This window comes from Haliotis rubra, unplaced genomic scaffold (genome assembly GCF_003918875.1).
Source record: "Haliotis rubra isolate DU_JTF1 unplaced genomic scaffold, ASM391887v1 Scf289, whole genome shotgun sequence".
In the NCBI taxonomy this organism is placed as follows: Eukaryota; Metazoa; Mollusca; class Gastropoda; order Lepetellida; family Haliotidae; genus Haliotis; species Haliotis rubra.
This window is the reverse complement of record NW_025766956.1, coordinates 379,440-402,030: the sequence shown is the minus strand read 5'-3', so window position 1 is coordinate 402,030 and position 22,591 is coordinate 379,440. Positions and strand designations below refer to the sequence as shown.

The 22,591-nt window shown below is 41.0% G+C and overlaps 1 protein-coding gene across 1 annotated transcript in view; it reads left to right on the top strand.

Moving 5' to 3' along the window:
* LOC124281728 overlaps positions 1–14,127 on the top strand; it is a 43,662-nt gene extending 29,535 nt beyond the window's left edge. The window contains exons 2-5 of the mRNA XM_046717697.1: positions 4,498–4,639; positions 11,070–11,630; positions 12,076–12,662; positions 13,030–14,127. Of these exons, the coding sequence (XP_046573653.1) occupies positions 4,534–4,639; positions 11,070–11,630; positions 12,076–12,662; positions 13,030–13,047 (1,272 nt within the window). The 5' untranslated portion in view covers positions 4,498–4,533 and the 3' untranslated portion in view covers positions 13,048–14,127. The remainder of the gene's footprint in view (positions 1–4,497; positions 4,640–11,069; positions 11,631–12,075; positions 12,663–13,029) is intronic.
* The last annotated feature ends 8,464 nt before the right edge of the window (positions 14,128–22,591 follow it).

Below are 22,591 nucleotides of genomic sequence, written 5' to 3'. Positions count from 1 at the left end.
CCTCGTACAGCCTCCTACAGTAAACTACTCCGTAGCACCTTTTCTTGGTTTGCTATTGCTTCACTCAGCCAACATCACTGGTGGAAACATTGCGTTTATGTTTTTCGACGGATATAATGTCTCAGTTCGACTCACAATTAAACAGCGATGCGGCAACGTTCGCAATGTTTACATTCCGACAATGCATATATAACTTGTAGAATGTATGAATTCACGTGTTTGTTATGAATGAACAAGTAGTTCCTTCACAACGTGACCTAACTGAGAGGTCATCGGTTAACCGATCAAATCGTTAGAATCTCAGGTAAAGTCGTTACGACACAGGTCAACGCGATACGACACTCGTGTGACGTACGAGATTAGTATGCAACTACCCATACTTTGACCACGTGGGTAATAAACAGCAAAACGTGCAGGTTGTGGAACAGTATTGGTTCAGTGGCAGTAGCCACCACGATAATCACGTAGCTGACGACTACTCCGTCGATAATGATGAGCCGGGAACCTTAGCCAACCAGAGCACCTGTAACAGCACCTGGCAATGTTAGCACCACCTTCTGCTAGCTAGGGTCAATAATGCATGTTATTGTGAAAAGGCCGTGGGAGAAGGTTGTGACATGCTCTGTGCCAGTACATTGCTTCAGTCGATGTTATTGACGCAGCGGTTGTCATTGCGAGTAGTTTTTCTTCAGCTCACCGAGGGAGGTAAGTTAATCTTCCTCCTTTTGTTGTCAGTGATATGTCAATAACTCGTTTGAAGACAGAACTGTCACTAGTATTTATTCAATGCGAAGTTTCATTATAGGGCGCTAATACTTTCATGAAAAAAAATATATTGAAGACAAAATTATCCAAACAATGTTCTTGATTCTCATTTATTGTAATTCTTATTACAATTTCTCGCGTTCTTTGGACTTGTGGCAGCGACTGATTAAAACATTTTAGAAAGATAAACATATTTTATGACGAGGCGGTACGTTTTAGGTTCGAGTCGGCGGTTCGGTGTTGGAATGAAAAAAAAAGTTTTCTGGGCGGAGTCGGCAATAAAATTAGAAGGGTCGGTCGGGCGATGAGAAACACAAAAAAATAAAAGCTGCCCTAGGTGATATAAATGCTTAAGCCTTACTGCAATTCGCCATTCTGCCGAAAGTGGTACACGTCTATGACTGCATCACCTTTGGTTTTGTTTTAACATTAGGCTAACACGCCATGACATATATGGCTGGAATACTGTTCAAAGCAGCGTTCAACTAACTTACAAAATGTAGTCTAATAGCAGTTGGTTAAAGATAATGCTTTGTACCGGGGTCTTTTGAAAGGGGATCCCGTGAATTATATATTTCATAGTCTATTGTTATCAATCTCATGAATAGAAGCCATTTTCAATGCAAATGATAGTGACGACAAACTTAGTTGCAACATGATTATCTCACCATAACATGCCGGATTCATTCCGAATGATTTGGCTACAAAATGTGAAGTCCAATTCTGCTGTCGCCCGCCGTGATGTTCAAACCGTAATATGAGACTCATTAACCAATTCAGACAATGACTTACTTTTCAGCCGATACGAATTTTTCTCGTGTGAAAAACACTACAAACAACCATGGTTACACTAAATTCCAATTCTTTATATCATAAGAAAATGGTATTTACAAAATAATTTTAATCTTAAAGTTTAAAAAAATAGTATTTCTATATTTTATGTCGAGGCTTAGGCAGCATGTCGTTAACTAAGACGTCACAGACATCCCCTGTTTGAAGAGGTCGTACAATGATTAACAACTCATCTGGCTCACTGGTTACACCTGTTATGTGTTTTGTGCGCTAATTAAGTGTATTTTTGTAACGTACAATGTGATTGATATAATATCAAGTCCGTACCAGACCGCCAAATTTGTCTAGCGACAGAGCCTCGTTTTGAGATTTCCGTTTGTCAGAGCACGTTGTACGACAGAGCACGCTGCACAACGTGTTTGCAAGGATTAGAAGGAGCGTAGTGTTGCAATATACGAGTGATTAGATGTATCAAATAATACTGATTAATATTTATATATCCAGTTGAATGAGTTGGTCTCAAAATTCTGGACTGGTTATTGTACTAAGTTGCGCAATAGGACGGAACCCAGTCAGCAGGAAACGAGACTGTTGTGTAATCAATGTGTTGACTTGCTGTATTGTTGCAAAATGCAGCGTGAAACCGTACTCATTCACTCTGAATCTCCGTGATTAGCGTGGAGTTCATTGAGAGGATTGGCTCCACCCCACTCAGCATCATGTCAGGTTCCGGCATTAACCCATTTTTTAGGACATGGACATACATACAAGAACATGTTTGTTGACTTGTGGTGTGTCAGTGATGCCAAGACGATGATTACAATGTCATAATCTAGCGGTCTTAAAGTGAGCCTGAAGTAGCACTTTTCCTAACATGTCACATCCGCACATGTGGTGTCAGCCAGATGTCCCTTCATTCATTCGGTGTCTGCAAGGTGTCACTCGACACATACGGTGTCTGTCAGGTGTCACTCGACAAATACGGTGTCTGCCAGGTGTCACTCGACTCATAGGTGTCTGCCATGTGTCACTCGACACATACGATGTCTGTGTCACTCGACTCATTCGACTCATTCGACACATACCGTGTCTGCCAGGTGTCACTCGACACATACTGTGTCTGCCAGATGTCACTCGACACATACGGTGTCTGCCAGGTGACACTCGACACATACGGTGTCTGCCAGGTGTCACTAGACTCGACACATACGGTGTCTGCCAGGTGTCACTCGACACATACGGTGTCTGCCAGGTGTCACTCGACTCATTCGGTGTCTGCCAGGTGTCAGTCAGTCATACGGTGTCTACCAAGCGGCTGAAGCAGGGGAGGTAACCCTAAATACGTCCTTACATCATAATTGCGTGGAACTACTGACGTCAAATGTAAGCTGATCGTGATGAATGTGCCAATATGGTCATATCATCCCCCAGGCGACGTATTGTTTGTCAGCTTCTCTAGATATTGTGTTCAAGGAAGGGTGTTAAAAATGTAGCCTTAGGCGCGTCTCTCCTGAGATGCAATTCAGTACAACGGGTAATGGATAAATATACACATCTTAACATTTTCTGATACGAAAACCGTGAAAAAGTGCAATCCTTGAGCTCTTTCACTTCTTAGACTGAGACATGATATGAAACGTGAAAACGCAAATATGTTGAAATCCACATAGTAATTGTGTCTGAATGTCCAAAGGCCAAACTGTCACATTAGTGAGGGTGATGTTTTTTATGCTCATTTACGTAGGCACCACCGAGAGACAAGGTTTAACCACTGGGCAACCCAACCATACTTTAACCCATATTTGATGATCGTAGGTTCGCTCCGAGTATGGTTGTAGGGTTGTCCGCACCTGGCTAGCTATTCTCGAAACGTTCGTAGCCCTACGAACTTCTTAAGCCCATTCTCAACACATTGGCTACGATCAAAGTTAAGAATTCTTAGGGCTACGAACGTTTCGAGAATAAGGGCCCATATTCGTGTTTTAACGTCTTTGACTGCGTCAGTTTGAGTTTTCTTTCAACATTAAGCTGATAGCCATGACAGAGCTGGAATACTGTTCAAGGCAGCGAGCGGACGACTGAAGGTGAATGTACACTGCTCCTGGCCTGACCAGCTACGCGTGGTCTGACCTTTGTACTACCATGATTCCTAAAACAGTTTCCTTTCGTTCCAATAACACGCAGCCCTATAAGTATCAAGGTTAGTTTTGATCGAACATCAACGTTGGTCAATATTGCCAACGCTTGACCGCTTTTGTCTGAGGGTATGACATACGACAATCTTTCAGGATGTTATTTCCACACCAAACTAATTACACGAAGGACTTTAGTTCCCAGTGAAGTACGGTATCAAAAGACATAATTCCTAATCGGAATCGACCTTTTTGATAACAAGAATGACAGAAGCCGAAGCACGACATACATGATGAGACTTGTTTCTACGTCACGAACTCCTAGTGAAAAGCTGTAAAGTGGACTAACGTTTATACAACTTATTCTGATGTTCGGCAGTGGGTGGATAACATATAGTAGATTGTGGGTAACGTATGATATATTGCAAATGGTACATGATATATGGAAGATGTTAGATGAGGATGATAGAGATAGACAGTACATGGTACCGACATCAGCACCATGCCCGTGCACGTAGGTCGCAGGCGTTTACGTTTCTGATGCATCCTGCGTCGAAGACGACATGGGAATCCGCAACCATTTGTAGATGAGAAATTATAGATGGTGTGTGTGGCAAATGGAATCGTTGGATCATTTCTGACAGCCCTCGTCATTTCAGCGACTCGACTTGTCATTATTAGGATTAAATTACCCATATATGAAACCTTCATCAAACCAGTTCACTTGGGGAAATACTTGATGCGTCTAAGATTAAAACTTATCAATGTTATTGATGGCATCTGAGGAATCTAATTGTTGTACTTTCAGAATCTGAGTAAACCGCTGCGTTAGTCGCCTGCTGCCATGATGAGAAGCCTCTCCTTCCTGGTGGTCAGTGTCGTTCTGGTGTGTGCGTTGGTATCGTCTGCTCCCGTAGAACAAGCTGCTGGTGAAAAGATCGTTGAAGTTGGTAAGCATAAAATATCAGGTTTTATTACCATTCTAATAATTTCTTTATATGTATCATGACAGTTGGCAACATGTCAAGTTAGGATAGGATTATTGTATTGTCTCACTAGAAATTCCAATATTCATGATGCAGGATACGTATCAGACATGAATCAACAGCCGACATCTTGTCTTTATTTGCTTAGTTTGAAACATCTGACATTATGAAATAAAGAATATTGTTAAAATGGGTGAAGAGGAAAATGTCTTTGAGCTTGAAATGAACATTTAAGTATGAGTAAGTCAGTGATCAACCATAAAACTATTTATCATTTGATAGACCTTTATTTAACCACATATCATTTGAAAATCCCACTTTTTCTAACTCAAACATAAGGAAATGATCTCTAAAATCTTTAAAGTCGCCCATTTCTTTACAGATTTTATCCTTATCTCTGATCGAGTTATGTGTTACCATAACATGCTGTTATTGAAATAAGCAACGTTTAGTTCATTCACATGTGAACACAAAACGGAATTCATGTCTGTTATGATATGTCAAAAGGTGGTTTTAACGTTGAAAGTGGCTAGTGTATTTTGGTCAAGCTGAATGTTTCCCTTCAATCTTTCTTATGATTTGTTTGCTTTCCTGTTAGTTCACAACCATTTTCGACCTGAAGAATGAGGACAATTTGTATGGATATACAACGTCTTTATTCTGTATAGGCGACGTTTCGACACAGATTGTCAAGCCATGCCATTAGAATCTATTTCGGAACGTCGCCTTCACAGAATAAATAGTTGTATATCCATAAAAATATTCCTCATTCTTCATCGCCTCAACTTCTAGAATGCCAATCAAAGAAGTCATTTTGGACCTATATAGGATACAGAGCTCAGTGCCGTTATTTTCACCGAGAACGAGACACATAAACTATGCGTGAAATGGAAAGATGTTCTATCTCATTAACACCACAGCGGCCATGCTATGGCATCGGGTGGATGCATTATAATTGTAGTTGAATGTCTTTTTGTTGACATCGCCCAGTACGAAGGACTATGGAGCGTAGCAAACTGATTTTCCACGGCTTCCGTTTGTTAACAACGAGTTTGGTCAATATTAAAACTTGTTTTACGGTAGATGATACTGGATGACTGTGAGCCTTGGACAAGACCACACAGTGTAATATCCATATTTATATCGAAATGCAATTCAGGTAGCGAAACCTCGTTAGTGCGACGGTGCCGTTTTGTCCACAGCGAGTGCAAAATGAATTTCCGTCCCTGTTAGCAATAGTTAAGAAATGTGGAGTCAGGCACACCAGGACTCAGGCATTACCCAATCACATTAGCCGATCGAAACCGGGTTTTAGCGTTCCGACAGTCGAAGAACATGGCGACACAAGACCGAGTACATGTGGACGGAAGGAGCCTGGCAGACAGTTCCGACAGAAGGTGGCCGACACAATATATGACTTACAATGTCAGAGAGGCAGAGAATGGATACAACATCATCTGTCTGTGAAAGGCCACGTGATATCAGCTCCACGTTCGTGACATAGCCTAGCTACCCCACATTAGAGTCCACTGTGATTATGTATAAAATACACTCCTGCTGTCTGAGAATAATACCTTGCTCAATTTGCTATTTATGGATTTCCAGTTAGTGTCCCAAAACACTATGCTATCACATATGTTTGCTGAGTAGGGATAATGTGAAATAATTTCATAATACACATATATGTGACAAACAGATACTTCTGTTTAGAAGAATTGGTCAAGGTATTATTTCAAACATCATTTACACATTTATTAAGTAGAGTTTCCAAATAGTAGTATTATCTTTAGTTCATTCCTTCCTTCAGTGGCAGACTGATTTTGATTGCGTTCAATAGATCTTTAATTGTTCCTGCTTTGGGTCTACACCACAAACCCAGACAAAATATGTTTCATGAGAATGTGAAAGAGTGCTCTGGTCTGAAATGCAACATCGCTTAATAAAGAGGCCAAGAGAGACTGAGCAGACACATTTCAGTGATTTCAGGATAGTGATTTTCTTATGATTATGGAAACTGTTCTGTCGCCTATATTTCCAATATTCATTGCAAAGTTGTCTCGACAGACTCGATTATTTGAAGTCTGTCGTCATGTCGTTGAGTTCTGCGTTAAGCATCACATGAACATCGCAAACAAGCTAGCAGACTCAAAACACTCATCCTCTATGTTGGAGTAAGGAACAAGGCCTTTAAACAACTATGAACTCATAAACTACAATGCTCTTGGCCGACAGGGCCTGTCTCCCCTACCTCATGCCAATAAGTCAACATGCCTCAGACTATGTATTCCCGAGGCGGCCTGGTGGTTAAATCTTTGATCAACCTCCAGTGACTAAATGTGCGCTTGCTGTTTGTTTAATCTAGAACAGAACCTGGCTATCGACGCTCATGCATCTGTACTTCAATGATGTTGAAGACGCGTACCCACGAGAATATTTCACTGTTGCATATGAAATGCATTAAATAAATGTACGACTATCGATCTTGGAACACTCTGTAGGGTATGTGTTTTGATAATGATTCAGTGCCAAAGTTTCGAAAAACGATTAAAATGAATTCAGAATAAAACTCTCAACAACTGACCTTGTTAACGCAGCCTGTTGCTGAAAGCCACCCGAACAAAAAAAATCAGCGGATATCGTCAAGGGACGCAACTCTGCACATATAATTGCAACATCCGTGACCTACAAGAAGCGGCTTGTCGGAATGACACGAGTAGTTACGAATGTGCAAGGGTCCAGACCAAAGGACTACTCGTTTCTTACTTTTCTCGAAAAAGGGCCATGTTCGCAAGAAACACATGTTACGTGACAGGCGAAACTTGTCGTACTGGGCGGCACCAGACAGCAATAACAGAGAACCATATCGATTATCCTAAACATTTGCAAATAGACAGGTTGTTATTGAAAGTACTGACCTTTCTCATACTTTCGCCATCTTTGTTCGAAAACCCCGGCGAATATCATCAGAGCCGCATCAACTGATCGGAAGAACCACGTCCCATTTGGATGTGTTATAAATGACGTCATCAAATTCCGTATTGCACCCCAGATTCCGTATTGAACCCCTGTCGGTTCTACATTGCTACGCTATGATTTGTTTTATTAGGTAACAGATTAATGCAAGGTAAGAGGGTATATAATAAATATAGAACTCGATGATGTCATGGGAACTCGTTGTTTCTCTGCTTCCATGACATCTTCTCGTTCAATACAAAACATCCAAATGCACTAGTATGACGTTCTATATATTTATGTAACGAAAATCAATTTCATAACATGCCACTTGTATTTTGCTAATTCGCTGTCATGAATGACCTGTCGAACTTGAACAAAACTCCACAAATATTATAGAATATATAAAAATTAAAACCAATATTGTTGATTATGAAAAACTATACTTGGGAACTACAAGGATAAGAATTAGCGTGTTCATGCAGGTAAATGTATTATATGATGATATTCTTGACAGATTGGTCTGTATTTCACGTTACCATACAGTCTAAGTAAACTTAGGCTCAGTATTATTCGTAACACTGCTATACTGAGTCTAACAAAACCTTGTGGAAGGTCGCGTCAGAAGAACACAGCTTACCAAATCGCGAAAGCTGACATTCGAACATACCTTTTGAACTTTTACCTCGAAAATGTTTTGTACCCGAACGATTCCGAATGCTATATTCCGTACGATCGCTTCCGAGTGATGCACATGGAGCACGCCACAACACACACTCCGGCACAGCGATGACTAACATAACATCACTGCCACAGGCTAATTTGCATATCACGTGACCGGACTTTTCTCTTGTTTATAATCAAACGCGCATATTCATAATAAGAAGAGACTGGACTCACGAAAGCTATTCGGCGCTCTCTTCATAATGTTTTACATTGTTACATATATATTCTTCCACAACTGCGACAGTAAAGTCTATTACAGTACATATTTAGATATCAAACTGGCTGCATCGTTTGCTCTCCATCAGCTTCGATGACAGCACGTGGAGCCGTACAACCTATGTAAACAAAGGATCGCTACGCAAATCGAAATAGTGTTACATGTTTTAGGATATTTTCTCCATGAAACTAAACCATTCCATCAAAGATGTTTAATTAGTTGTGTAGACTCGTCAAAAATAAAAGAGTTGTGAAATATGTAAATTATATTGAATGGACGGTGCAAGATGTGACGAATCGTCACATTTTTCTGGCCTGTGGCAGAGATACTATGCTGGCTTGCCGCATGGAACTCTGGGTAGGAGAGTGGCCACAACAGTGAGAAAACAGTCGCTGAGAATAGCGTTTTGTCATTATTCAAGGATGTCAGCTTGCAGAAATATTAGCTAATGATAGCCATGTCAACAGAAACCCCAAAGCGTATATTCTGCAGGTCATATATCTGTCTTTTATGTGGGTTTTCATAATCATAATCAGTGTTGGCGACCGGGGAAGAGAAAATCCATTTTGTAAATCCCGCCAAACCTTAAATAGTAGCCGTTGTCTGATTAGTAAAATCCGTTCGGCCGTCTCGCGTTTGATTGGACGGGCATAGGTCGCTCTTGTTAGACTCAGTATAGCAGTGTAACGAATAATACTGAGCCTAAGTTTACTTAGACTGCGTTGCCATAGTAACGTTGAACCTGTCAACGTACACTAGAAACTAATGGCCGAGTTTATATCGCCTACAGCATGCCTTCTCTGGTTATCAATTAATGGATGTTTTCTGGGGGTTAATATTTCTCTCACCGTTTTAGTGATGAAATCGGCTAATGAACCTATATCTTGCCAAACTCAAACGCAGGATGGAAATTCAATTGATTTACAATCAATATCGTGATGTGGAAATGTACAACTTATATAAACAGCATTTATATTGATTGTTCAATAAGTTAGATCAGATTCTCTCCTCTGCGTCATTCCTGTTGTAACAACATGCAGTCTTGGTTTTTGTGAACTATCAAGACGTACATTTTATTGAATAAGTACAAGGTTTCCTGAAAAATATCAGTCGATCCCTGAATCTCCTTGTTAGCATGGTTACAACAACCCATGCGCGTTGTGAAGAGGTGATAACAAGTCACGTAATTAGGCTTGCTGGCATGATCGTCTCGGGTAAAGTGAGTGAGTGAGTTTATTTTTACGCCGCTTTTAGCAATATCCCAGCAATATCATAGCGTGGGACTCCAGAAATAGGCTTCACACATTGTACCCATGTGGGGAATCGAACCCGGGCCTTTGGCGTAACGGGCGAACGCTTAAACCACTACCCCAGCGCCCCTCGGGTACAGTGGCTAGATTGTGATGCAATCACTGTACTGTCTGGTCTAAACTCATTTGGCCGGAATGGATGTTTCATCTCTGACTGTTGCCGAGTGTGGCGTTAAGCAATAAACAAAAATATCCTGACATATCCTGTGTGAGGTAGTGAGTGGCGAGTTGGAGCTCCTGGATCAGGTGACACGCATGGAAAGGGCGTGGCCTCACTGGTGTATATCGATCTCTATTGAATACGTGTATCCGTCGAATGATTGAATGTCGCCACACATCAGAAAGAAATGGTATTTGTATGCATCCTACTTGCATCCTACTCACACGTTGTGACATTTAACAAACAAGGAGATGAGTCGCAGGAAAACTGTACCACTGCAACAGCCAAAGGGTAAAGCAGAGACTTATGTGAGTGCGGCTCTCACCACTGTATACCACTCCGATGCAACTTCTGGTTATGCCATGACATATTAATTATAGTAATATGGCAGAAATCGTGACATTAACTATAGTAAACAGAAATCTGAAGACAGATGAACTATAGTGATATTAAAGAATCACGTATTCTTCATGGGTCGAATCCAGCATTGATTTTCAGTCCTACACGAAAGCTGAACTGAGAGTTTCACGAAATCGATAAACGCCTACGACGTGCGTGGCTTTTGTTTTCCTCCCACGTCAATCTGACGCTCGGTGAAATCATGTTTAAAGGTCCCACTGCTTAAGAATTATGAATCAACCATGGTAACAGTTTTATAGTGTTCTGAAAGTGAAAAAGTCTACTTATGACTATATGTTGTCCTGTTTACATGTGTGAGTGAGTGGTTATGGTTTCACGAAGCCTTTAGGAATATTTAAGCAATATCATTGCAGAAAATATAAGAAAGTCTCACGCTCACACACATTGTAAATATATGGCGAATAGAACCTGGGTCTATTACATGACGAGCAAACGATTTACCTACTAGTCTACCCCACCGGGTCACACTATTAACATGAAGAGTTGATGTGTATGTGCAGAATCTGATGGATTAGTGCATGTAGCCTCAAGACAGATTATATCTATCGGGCAATGGTAGATTGTTGAAACTGTGTACACAATCAGTATTTGTTACCCTTATCGTTGCAGCCAAGCGCGACCAGGAGGCGATCCTGTTCGGCAACCAACAGAACGACCCTCGTTTAAAGAAGAAGAAAAGTGACCCTGCCGTCTCCGTAGTACCAAAAGACAGTAGCTTAGATGAACAGGGCTCTGTGATCGCAGTACCCGCTAAACAGGAAGACTTTATCCCCGAAGACCAACATGTAGCAGGCGGCGTCCAGGAGCAGACGGCAGTGGAAGCAGACGACAACCAAGGACAGACCGCGCCGGTTGTTCCCGCCATCAAACAGCAGCTGCCAGAAGGTCCGGTTGGCGATGGAGTCAGCGAAGCTGAGACTGACTCTGTTGAGGAAGAACTGAAGGACATACTTGCCGACAATAGCAAGGAAGGACCCGGGGAGATAGTTGGAGCTCCTGTTGAGGGGCCTAGTGACGATGTGCCGGCTGAGGAGGAGGAGGTATCTGAGGCTTCAGAGGAGGGTGATGATGTAGATCAGACAGACGATTCAGAAGGTGCAGATGTGGCTCAAGTTGGAAGCGATGTGAGCACGCCGCTCTTGGACCTATACTATTACATGCAGGAAAATGGTAAGACTGCTGTGTAGCGGAGACAAAAATACATACTAGATATTCACACTTTAGGACACGTTTGTGAATGAGAAAGAAGTAAACTTGTAAGAGCATTAATATGTTCATTCGGTCGTTGAAATCGACATATTATTTTTGCAAGAGTATGCATTTCCCTGTTATTATATACTATGTACTCGTACTACTTCATCGGAGAACTGTTTTTATACATTTCAGCCATAGATCATTGAGTGTGTAATACCAAACACAGTTTCAGTTGCCCTTGATTTCTTGTCTGGATCTTACTTACACCTGTTCGGTTGAGTTAACTCAGTTACTAGTAATAACTCAAATGATTCCATTTTCACTGTCCGGTGAACAAAATAATTTGAGGTAGTAAAAAGTAATAAAAAAGGTGTTCTTTTCATAGAGAAAAACATTATACCTCTGTCCTCTATTTATACAGACAAGGGACGCAATGAACCCCAACAGCAAGACTATTACCCCTACGACCTCAGTTACTACCCCTATCGCCGCCGTCGCAGTTCCAGGCGTAGCCGTGCTATCACAGAGGGAGACATGATCCACAACGAGGTGAAGCGATCCAAGAGGATCAAGCGCGACCTCCTTGACGACATAGACGCTTACTCTTACGGAGATGAAGAAGGCTATCCCCAACAGCTCACCGAGGAGGATCTGTACGAGCTCTACCGTCCAGAGCCTAGATACGAAGACGAGGTGGCCTCCCTGCTAGACATGTACCAGCAGGCACCGAAGGTTCCAGTGTACGAGCCCTACGAACCATACCCAGCCGAGGACTCCTACCCTGAGTCATTCGAGGAGCTGGAGCAGGAACCGGAGTACGTGCCCAGTAAACGCCAAATGATGAGCAACCTGCCAGGCATCAGGAAGAGGTACTTCTACCCCTTCAGCCGGGAGCCCGAAACACACTGGGGAGCCTTCATCCCCCAACAGAAACGGGACTATGAGCAGGCCTATAAGAGACTCTTGGCACTCGCCAGTGCTCTGTCTGAAGACTCCCCATACTACCAGGTAAGTTGGGAAGGGACTAGGTATTAGCACAGAACATGTTAAGGACCGATTCTTTCATTTTCTATATTCAATCGTGTAATATAATCAAATAACGCTCAGGGGAGCGAGAAACTCTTAAGATAAACTGGTGGTTGGGACGTCACTTCCAAAAACGCAGCTATAGTAGCGAATGGTTCGATATCATTTACAAAATATATATTCATTACTGGGTTAAATGAGGACGAATAAGCCTCGGCACCTAATTTTTTTTTTTACATTACTCGGAATGAACGCTCTATTGCAAAATGTCCGCATCGCCTACATCATTGACATCGTCTCTCATATTTGATATACACTGTCTAAAGGTGTATTTCATTCTTGTTTTCAGGATTACAGGAAAAAGTAAATTTCAAATTTGATGGGCAGATCGAAATTGGGAAGACGAAGTAACTTCTTTATCATCTAAAGGAATACGTTTCGTGACGTATCTTTGATCTCGCCGTCTCGGATGAGATGTGAACACCGGATGTGATGTATCTTGTCACGTGTTGTACAAAGACGTGCATGGCTGTGGATAGTCTGCATGGAGGACCATTAACAAATCGTGAAATATATTTATTGAAAGGGACTAAGTACAAATTATCTGTATACATAAATAGACAACAACCAATTTATTTTTCTGTGGATGTGCAATGTCGTCGACATGTAGTAGTACTATCTAGTGCTAGATTGTGCATAATGTGTAGTTGTATTTCATCCTAACTATCTGGTGTCCCACTCGCCTTTCTTCCCCTTGATCTCTATGTTAAACGCAAGAAAGGAAACCTAACCTTAAACCAAACTTGTTTACACATTTCTCTGAGTAAAAACAAAAGTAATAATCTGTTGACGTGTAAACAATTTTGGTTTTTCGACGTGATACCGTATCAATGTATGTATGTGCGTGTTGGTAGGAAGATAAAGGTCTCCACGGGTTTCAGGAAATGTCCATATATGGTAGCTGTATCATATCACTCGGCACTTTTCGTAGCAATCGTTTACGGAAAAAGCCGAGACAACATAACCCCACACAGTTATTATGTTCCGAGCTATTTTTAAAATTATATTTATTATAGAGAATATCGCTTTAAATGCATCTGCTGAGTCAATACTACTCCTACTACTCAAACTGTTCGCTGTATATGTACACACATTGGAGTGATAAAACATAGAGGCTTTCCCAGCAGGTGAACAGCTCTTTCATAGGTTCAGTTGAATCATTATTTTTGCAGATGAACCATCTTTATCATACAAAGGTCACAACAACATCAAATATTCATATGAAAATAACGTATTGTTCATCAACCTTAACCAATCACATTCAACGCGATTGCCAAAATGTCAAACTGAATGTGTAATATCCCACCGTTACCATGGCTACCCAAGGTTGTGATGTTAAAGGGATGTGTCTCGTTATTTGCTGACGTCAATAAAAAATTTAACTGAGTATGAACATGTGTTTGTTATCATTTTTAACATTGAGATGTTTTCTGCACATTTTTGACAAATCTGTGATAACTGGCTGAGAGTGTATTGAGTGAAAAGGGAGCGGGTAAGGGCTAAGGCGTTTGGAGGGTGATGAGAACGTCTTGCATTCTGGTAATATTCGGGGTGATGACATCGTCTTGCATTTTGACAATAAGGTTTGTGAGACCATTTAGGGCCATTGTTAAGGGCCATTTGAATACCTTACACATAGGGAATACCAAGCACATTGACACTGTTGGCGAAAATGAGAATGTCTAGAATACTGAGAACTTGGGGCGATGAAAAACACCATCTTACTGACAATGTTAGAGGTTATTATTTTTTGTATTCGAGCTATATGGCCACGATGTGTAAATATTCAAAGATCAACAGCATTAGCATCGTTTTACGCAGTTGGGATACCATGACATGTGTCAGCTAAGTCAGTGAACCTGACCACCCGATCCCGTTAGTCGCCTCTTACGACATGCATGGGTTGTTGAAGTCCAATTCTAACCCGGATCGGCATCATGGGGCATAGCATTACCTAGCACGTGGGACTGTTTGGAGTGATATATAGCATATAGAAAATATCATCGGGGAGGAGTGTTAAACACAGAGAGAACATCTACCACACTGAGAATGTTTGGAATGATAAAAATGCACAGCATACTGAGAATGTTTGGAATGGTGAGAATGCCACCGACATTGTGAACGTTGGGGGGTGAGTGAAACAAAACACGGTGAGACTCTTTGGGATGGTGGTGTGAGCAATATATATTATTCTATCCTCGTCATACGTTGTTATCACCCAGTCACACAATGTAACACGTAATCACCACCCAGTCACACAATGTAACACTTAATCGCACGCCATCACAATGTAACACTTGGTCGCACGTAATCGCCACCCAGTCACACAATGTAACACTTGGTCCACGTAATCATAATGTCACAAATGTAACACGTAATCACCACCCAGTTGTAACACGGTCGCACGTAATCACCACCCAGTGGCACAATGTCACGGTTGCACGTAATCACCACCCATGTAACACTTGGTCGCACGTAATCACCATACAGTCGCACATAATGTAACACTTAACACGTAATCACCACCCAGTGACACAATGTAACACTTGGTCGAACGTAATCACAACCCAGTTAAACAATGTAACACTTGGTCGCACGTAATCACCACCCAGTTACACAATGTAACACTTGGTCGCACGTAATCACCACCCAGTTACACAATGTAACACTTGGTCGCACGTAATCACCACCCAGTCATTCAACAGAACACTTGGTCGCACGTAATCACCACCCAGTTACACAATGTAACACTTGGTCGCACGTAATCACCACCCAGTTACACAATGTAACACTTGGTCGCACGTAATCACCACCCAGTCATTCAACATGTAACACTTGGTCGCACGTAATCACAACCCAGTTACACAATATAACACTTGGTCGCACGTAATCACCATCCAGTTACACAATGTAACACTTGGTCGCACGTAATCACAACCCAGTTACACAATGTAACACTTGGTCGAATGTAATCACCACCCAGTTACACAATGTAACACTTGGTCGCACGTAATCACCACCCAGTCATTCAATAGAACACTTGGTCGCACGTAATCACCACCCAGTTAAACAATGTAACACTTGGTCGCACGTAATCACCACCCAGTTACACAATGTAACACTTGGTCGCACGTAATCACCACCCAGTTACACAATGTAACACTTGGTCGCACGTAATCACCACCCAGTCATTCAACAGAACACTTGGTCGCACGTAATCACCACCCAGTTAAACAATGTAACACTTGGTCGCACGTAATCACCACCCAGTCATTCAACAGAACACTTGGTCGCACGTAATCACCACCCAGTTACACAATGTAACACTTGGTCGCACGTAATCACCACCCAGTTAAACAATGTAACACTTGGTCCTACCTAATCACCACCCAGTCATTCAATAGAACACTTGGTCGCACGCAATCACCATCCAGTCATTCAACAGAACACTTGGTCGCACGTAATCGCCACCCAGTTACATAATGTAACACTTGGTCGCACGTTATCACCACCCAGTCACACAATGTAACACTTGGTAGCACGTAATCACCACACAGTCACATAATGTAACACGTAATCACACACGTAATCACCACCCAGTCATTCAATGGAACACCTGGTCGCAACGTAATCACCACCCAGTGACACAATGTAACACTTGGTCGCACGTAATCACCACCCAGTCACATAATGTAACACTTGGTCGCACGTAATCACCACCCAGTTACACAATGTAACACTTGGTTGCACGCCATTACCACCCAGTACATGTAACAATCACCACCCAGTCACATAATGTAACACTTGGTCGCACGTAATCACCACCCAGTTACACAATGTAACACTTGGTCGCACGTAATCACCACCCAGTTACACAATGTAACACTTGGTCGCACGTAATCACCACCCAGTTACACAATGTAACACTTGGTCGCACGTAATCACCACCCAGTTACATCCACTACGTAATCACCATACAGTTACACAATGTAACACGGTCGCACGTAAGCACCTCCCAGTTACACAATGTAACACTTAGTCACACGTAAGCACCTCCCAGTTACACAATGTAACACTTGGTCGCACGTAAACACCACCCAGTTACACAATAGAACACTTGGTCGCACGTAATCACCATTGCATGACCCGGGTTCGATTCCCCACATGAGTACAATGTGTGAAGCCCATTTCTGGTGTCCCCCGCCGTGATATTGCTGGAACAATGTTAAAAAAGCGTAAAACCTAAACTCACTCACTCCACTCTTTATTACCACTGTACAGCTGACTACGACTTTGTAAGGAGACACGACTTTGTAAGGAGCGGGCATCTCATTGTTAACTACCTGAGGGAAGTCGACCTGTATCATAAATTGTAACTATGTAATGTGCATAACAAATTGCCTGCTTTTGAAATTTGGTGCTACCACATTTTCTGTTTTAAATAATAATGTAATGAATATATATGTTTTTAAAATAAAAGTTATTTGATTTAAAATGTTTATGAATGCAGACTTGATCTCGTCTCAATATGGCTGGAATAATGCCGATGTGACGTGAAGCCCAACTCAACTCAGCTCAACTCATCCTTCAGAATGTTATCTTGGTTACGCTGATAGTGCTCTCGCCTTTCTTAATACTGGTGCTTTTGTGGTTAAAGATTCTCAATCTTCTATTTTGTATATTTAGGACATCATCACCAATGTCCTCAAAGAACCTCGCTGCAGCACAAGTAATCCTTGGATAACATGTTTCGTCGTTCTTATATCATATATCTTTTCCTGTCTTCCAGACACTATCTGGACACAGACATTGTTCGATTGTCTTACATTCATCTAATAACGCTTGCCTTACTTCATCTACGATGATTGTATTCCCAGCAGCTTAAATAAGATTTCCAATAAATGCATCTTCTTCGTCGCAGGATACCTTGCTCTGTGTAGTATCCAATATACTTGCTAAATTATGTCATTTTCTTCAGAATTGGCATTGTTAGATGCCCTAATTGTACTGTCACTTCCATGATTGTTTTACCAGTAACGTTAGGTGACACGATTTCTCTTTCACCACGGAATGGATGGTCCTTAAGAATATTTCTCTCAGAGAGCAAAGTTGACACATTTATCTCGTCCGTGTCAACAAAGTCAGTTCTAACGCGGATGTTCGCGGTTTTCGGAAGGCATTAGAAAAGGTTACTTTGAGTAGCTCCAAATCTATATTTATGGCTGATGGCCTACATACTTTACACCCCTCATACTACACAGTCTGAATGGTGTACAGTCTTCAGTTAACAACAATTCAGAATATAGTTTTACACCCTTTTTAATATATATAACGTGTGGAAGTACAAAATACTACATTTAAATTATATTTAATCTTGATATATTGATGGTTATTTATATATCAATGAATATTAACAGGAAATTGAAAAGAAAACGGTAAAATGTATGTAAATTATTTTGTAACGATGATTTACTCCCAAATGGATATGAGGGAGCATTTAGTTTTTTTACACAGGCATGTTAAACATTGACATTATGAGCAAAGGTCCATGGTACCTTGAGACACAATCAAACAAGTCTCTAAGACATGCCCAATCGATCTGTGTTGGACACCGTTACAAGTGCAGTTTCAGCTGGACGTGGCAAGAGGGAGACCAATTTGCTCAAAACACTGACTTCAACTAATAGGGATCACAAACTATTACATTTTAAAACACATACGTGTATATTTAACATTATGGAGTCTTCAGTGTAAGCATGAAATCTTTAAAACTGAAACCGATTCGTTTACCACTGAAACATGAAACATCCATAACCAAAATCATAGAAAATAAAAAGTGCGGAGAAGATTTGACAATGTGAATGATCCCCCCCTAAAAATTATGTGCAAAGTAAGTGACCCCCCTACATGTACAAACTTGCTGCCCCTCCCCTAGTACAACATTTATGACCCTATGAGAATATTGCATCAAAGCCATAATAATGGTCTGGTATAAAAACTTGACTCTGAATGCACGTTGCATATGTGTCAGAAATTAGAATAACGTTCAAACAGAAAGTCTTGAGTTATCATTTTTATATATTAGGCCCATTTTCTTATTTTCAATTAAATTGAGCTCAGAACCCAATCCGGGCTTGAGAAGAGGTTACGGGGATGTGTCATTAACAATTCCTGTGTAATTCATACACACATGTTACCTTAGAAGTGCAGAAACATCTTTCAAACACACCTTGAAGAGCTGATATTTGAGTTATTGCATATGCCCTTGTGCATATTCTTGTGCATAAACTCTCGACTGAATAAGGTCAAAGTTATTGAGATAACATTTAAACGCAGACAGGAAAATAATGTAACCATAGTCAAGTGTAGATGAGATCAGGGCTTGTAAAGCCAGGACATGACTGATTCATGAGTACCCACTTACTAGATTGGCTACCTGAGTATATGTGTTATACAAATGTGTTACATGACGTGACAGTGGCATTCACTGCTAAGAACTAACGCCAGGAAATTTGAACATTGTTACTATTTCCAATTTATGGTGTCCGAGAGCTAGATTAATATCGTGAGGAATTGTTCAACTTTGATTATTAACGCCATCGACTGGGATATCTTAAACGCCCATTTTGAACACTAGGTACTGATGCTCCTCAGGCAGTTTTGTATAGATTCCAAGACAAACGAAACATGCCCAAACCTACAAAACGATCCATAATCTTTAAACTGTGCAGCATTGATATTTAGGATCAGGTCCTTGTAATGAGATGGAATATAACTGGATTTATAACTATACCTTGGGGTACCAATTTTAATCACCAACAGGCATGGCCAACAGTTCTTGACCTTCTCACGAAAAAAGGACCATATCCACTTAAACATGTTACCTCTTATTCCAGATTTCCACAATTGGAATCGAAAAAGAACTTCTCTCCAAATCATGTCATGTGACTTTTCCACAACACAACATGTACTGATTTTAAATAGCTTCCTGTGCCTCAGGTTCCAGACGAACAAGCTGGTCTACACTTGAAAGTCCGGAATCCTGAATGGATCTGATTTTGTTAATAAGCTTGGATTTTGTTCAAGGTGATTAGTTTCTATTCCCTCCATCAATTTACATGAATTACATGAATTTTACATGCGAGAGCAATCGGTCTATGACGCCGAGGCCCATGGGGTTCTACCTGGTTTGGCATTGGCACGATAAGCCATTGTAAATTATTCTCCTGAGTCTCCTATTACCGGTAAAAACGATCGAATATTAGCACCACTGGTCGTTTATACTCTGAGACAGGTATCGTTTAATGGTGTGAATCTATTGAAATTATCTATTGATGTAAGAAACAAGTTCTGGCTAGCTTGATAATCTCATACTCAGAACAAGACCCTGGAACATGGCTGGTGTAAGAAATGCAGCCAACTGACATGGTAGTGAAGAGTAACAAACCTTATTGTGTTGAGTGGTTTTCATGTGATATGGCTTTCTTTTAGAGAATTAGTTTCACATTTGTGTTTCAAAGTGTCAGTCCCGCTAGTTTACGTTTTTGTGATATAACATTTTCATACACATATCATAACCATGTATGTGATCAGATGTGACGTGTTTGGAGCACAAAAAGGACAAATCACCTATCTTGAAGTTCTAGTGAGGGACATTACCACACAAACACAAAGTGGTCAGACCTGAGTTTTAATGAATGGTGTTTTGTGGCAGTGTTTGTATATCATTAAAGAACAGTACTGTATTTGTTCCATTGGTTCTGTCAGGATTCACCGGAGAGCAGTGGTGTGCTGGTAAATACATTTAGCTGGGAGACAAGGCTGGTGTGGACATTGTTCGGCCTTCCGGATTATTCCAGTGTTGACTGCCCCAGAGAGTTAGAGAACGTTCAGGCTTTTACCTCAATCACATCACATTACATGGTGTTTCAAGAGTTTCAAGAGAATGTTATTGTAAAACTGTCGACAATGATATTGTAAAGCACGTGTTGATGCCAACAGGGGCGTGTCACGCTTAGAAACAGCATTAGAAAGACAAATAGGTATATAGACCCTACCCTAGTAGGATCCTTTTATATAGTACTAGGGTAGGGTCTATGTACCTATATGTAATTCTAACGCTGTTTCTAAGCGTGACACGCCCCTGTGTTTATGCCATGTACGAATAATATGAATAACCGAAATAAACTCTTTAACTCCATATGTGAAACTTTTGTTAAGATCTGGGATCAAGACGATGATATTTTTCTTGCATTTTACTTGGTGGATGTCCAATAGAATGTATCATGGAACTAGAAAGAGATGTGTGGGCAAAGTAATAATTAATGTAACATATTTTATAAGGAAATGGCGATACTTGCTAAAACACTTGTATGTATATGAACATTTTTGACTATATCACTAATGCATCTTCATCGTTTGACGTACAATATATTATCACTGCATATTGTAATCGTCATTCAATTAGAGGAAATAACGAATATCTATCTATCCATCATTACAAGAAGAGCACCAGTTGTGGGAAGATCAGCTTCATCCTGGATACTCGACCAAGGCCTATTCTGGAAGCTTGATGACTGTTGCGGGGTGAATATTACCATCACTGTCTTTGATATAATTTTCCCAATTCCTTTCTAGTGATTTGTAACTTAGTAACTTTTAGAGTGAGCGAGTTTCCATTTACTCGCACTCAGCAATATTCCTGCTATATGGTGGCGGTCTGTAAATAATCGAGTCTGAACCAGATTTAATCCAACACTTGTGATATTGGCTGTACACCTACTCAACTCAAGTAAAAAAAGGAAAAACCCACTTCTTACCAAAGCCTATAAGCACTAATAAGAGTCTGGCCATGTTGTAAGATTACAGGAGTGGTATTCCAGCTATATGACAGCGGTCTGTAAATAATTGAGTCCGACCAGACAATCCAGTGATCTACGCAATTAGGATAGGATGACATGTGTCCACCAAGTAAGCGAGCCTGACCACTCGATCCCGTTAGTCGCCTCTTACGACAAGCATGGGTTACTGAAGACCAATTCTAACCCGGATCTTCACGGGTCAACAAATTTTAGAATACAATTGATTGACCGTGTCACATTTCTTTGGGCTTTTAATTAATAGTTTGGGGTGGAGGAGCTTGTTTGTTAACATCGGGTCAGTGGAATTAAATATGAAAGCAAATATGAATGGAATTGATAGGCATGTCATTCACAAATGCGCCTTTTCCACTTCCAACATTAAATCAATTCTGTTAGCAAGTTCAACATCAGCTGAGCTTTCCTCCAGTGTGAATAACAATTTTCCCGTTCCCATCGACGACTCTTTCCATATCCAAATATCTCTATTAACAGCTAAAGATAAAAATATATTTTATGTGCGAAAATAGATTCCATGCTCGGCGGAAAGTCGGTGCGGAAGAAATTCACAAATAAGGCAAAATAAGCCAATTGACAGTAAGTATTCTGCAGTCATGTACTTATTGATAATACGGCCAAAATTACTGATGCGTATCGAATTCTGAACCCATTACAAACCCTAACAGCAGAGCGACTGAGACACACGTCTCTCCCTGGCGGTCTTCGACAAGTACATATACCAGGGCGTAGCTACCATAATAAAAAGCCCGGGCCATACATGATTGTTGCTAAAAAGCGGGCAAGCCCACAATACCATCTAAATATGAAGCTTTGTAACTTATCGGCCTTACACGTTTTGCTACGCGCCTGTATACATCTGTCTCCACTTTGGATTCAGCTGCAGGACAATCGTCAGTACCAAATGTGTGAGTGAGTGAGTTTGGATTTACGCCGCTTTTAGCAATATTCCAGCAATATCACGGCGGGGACACC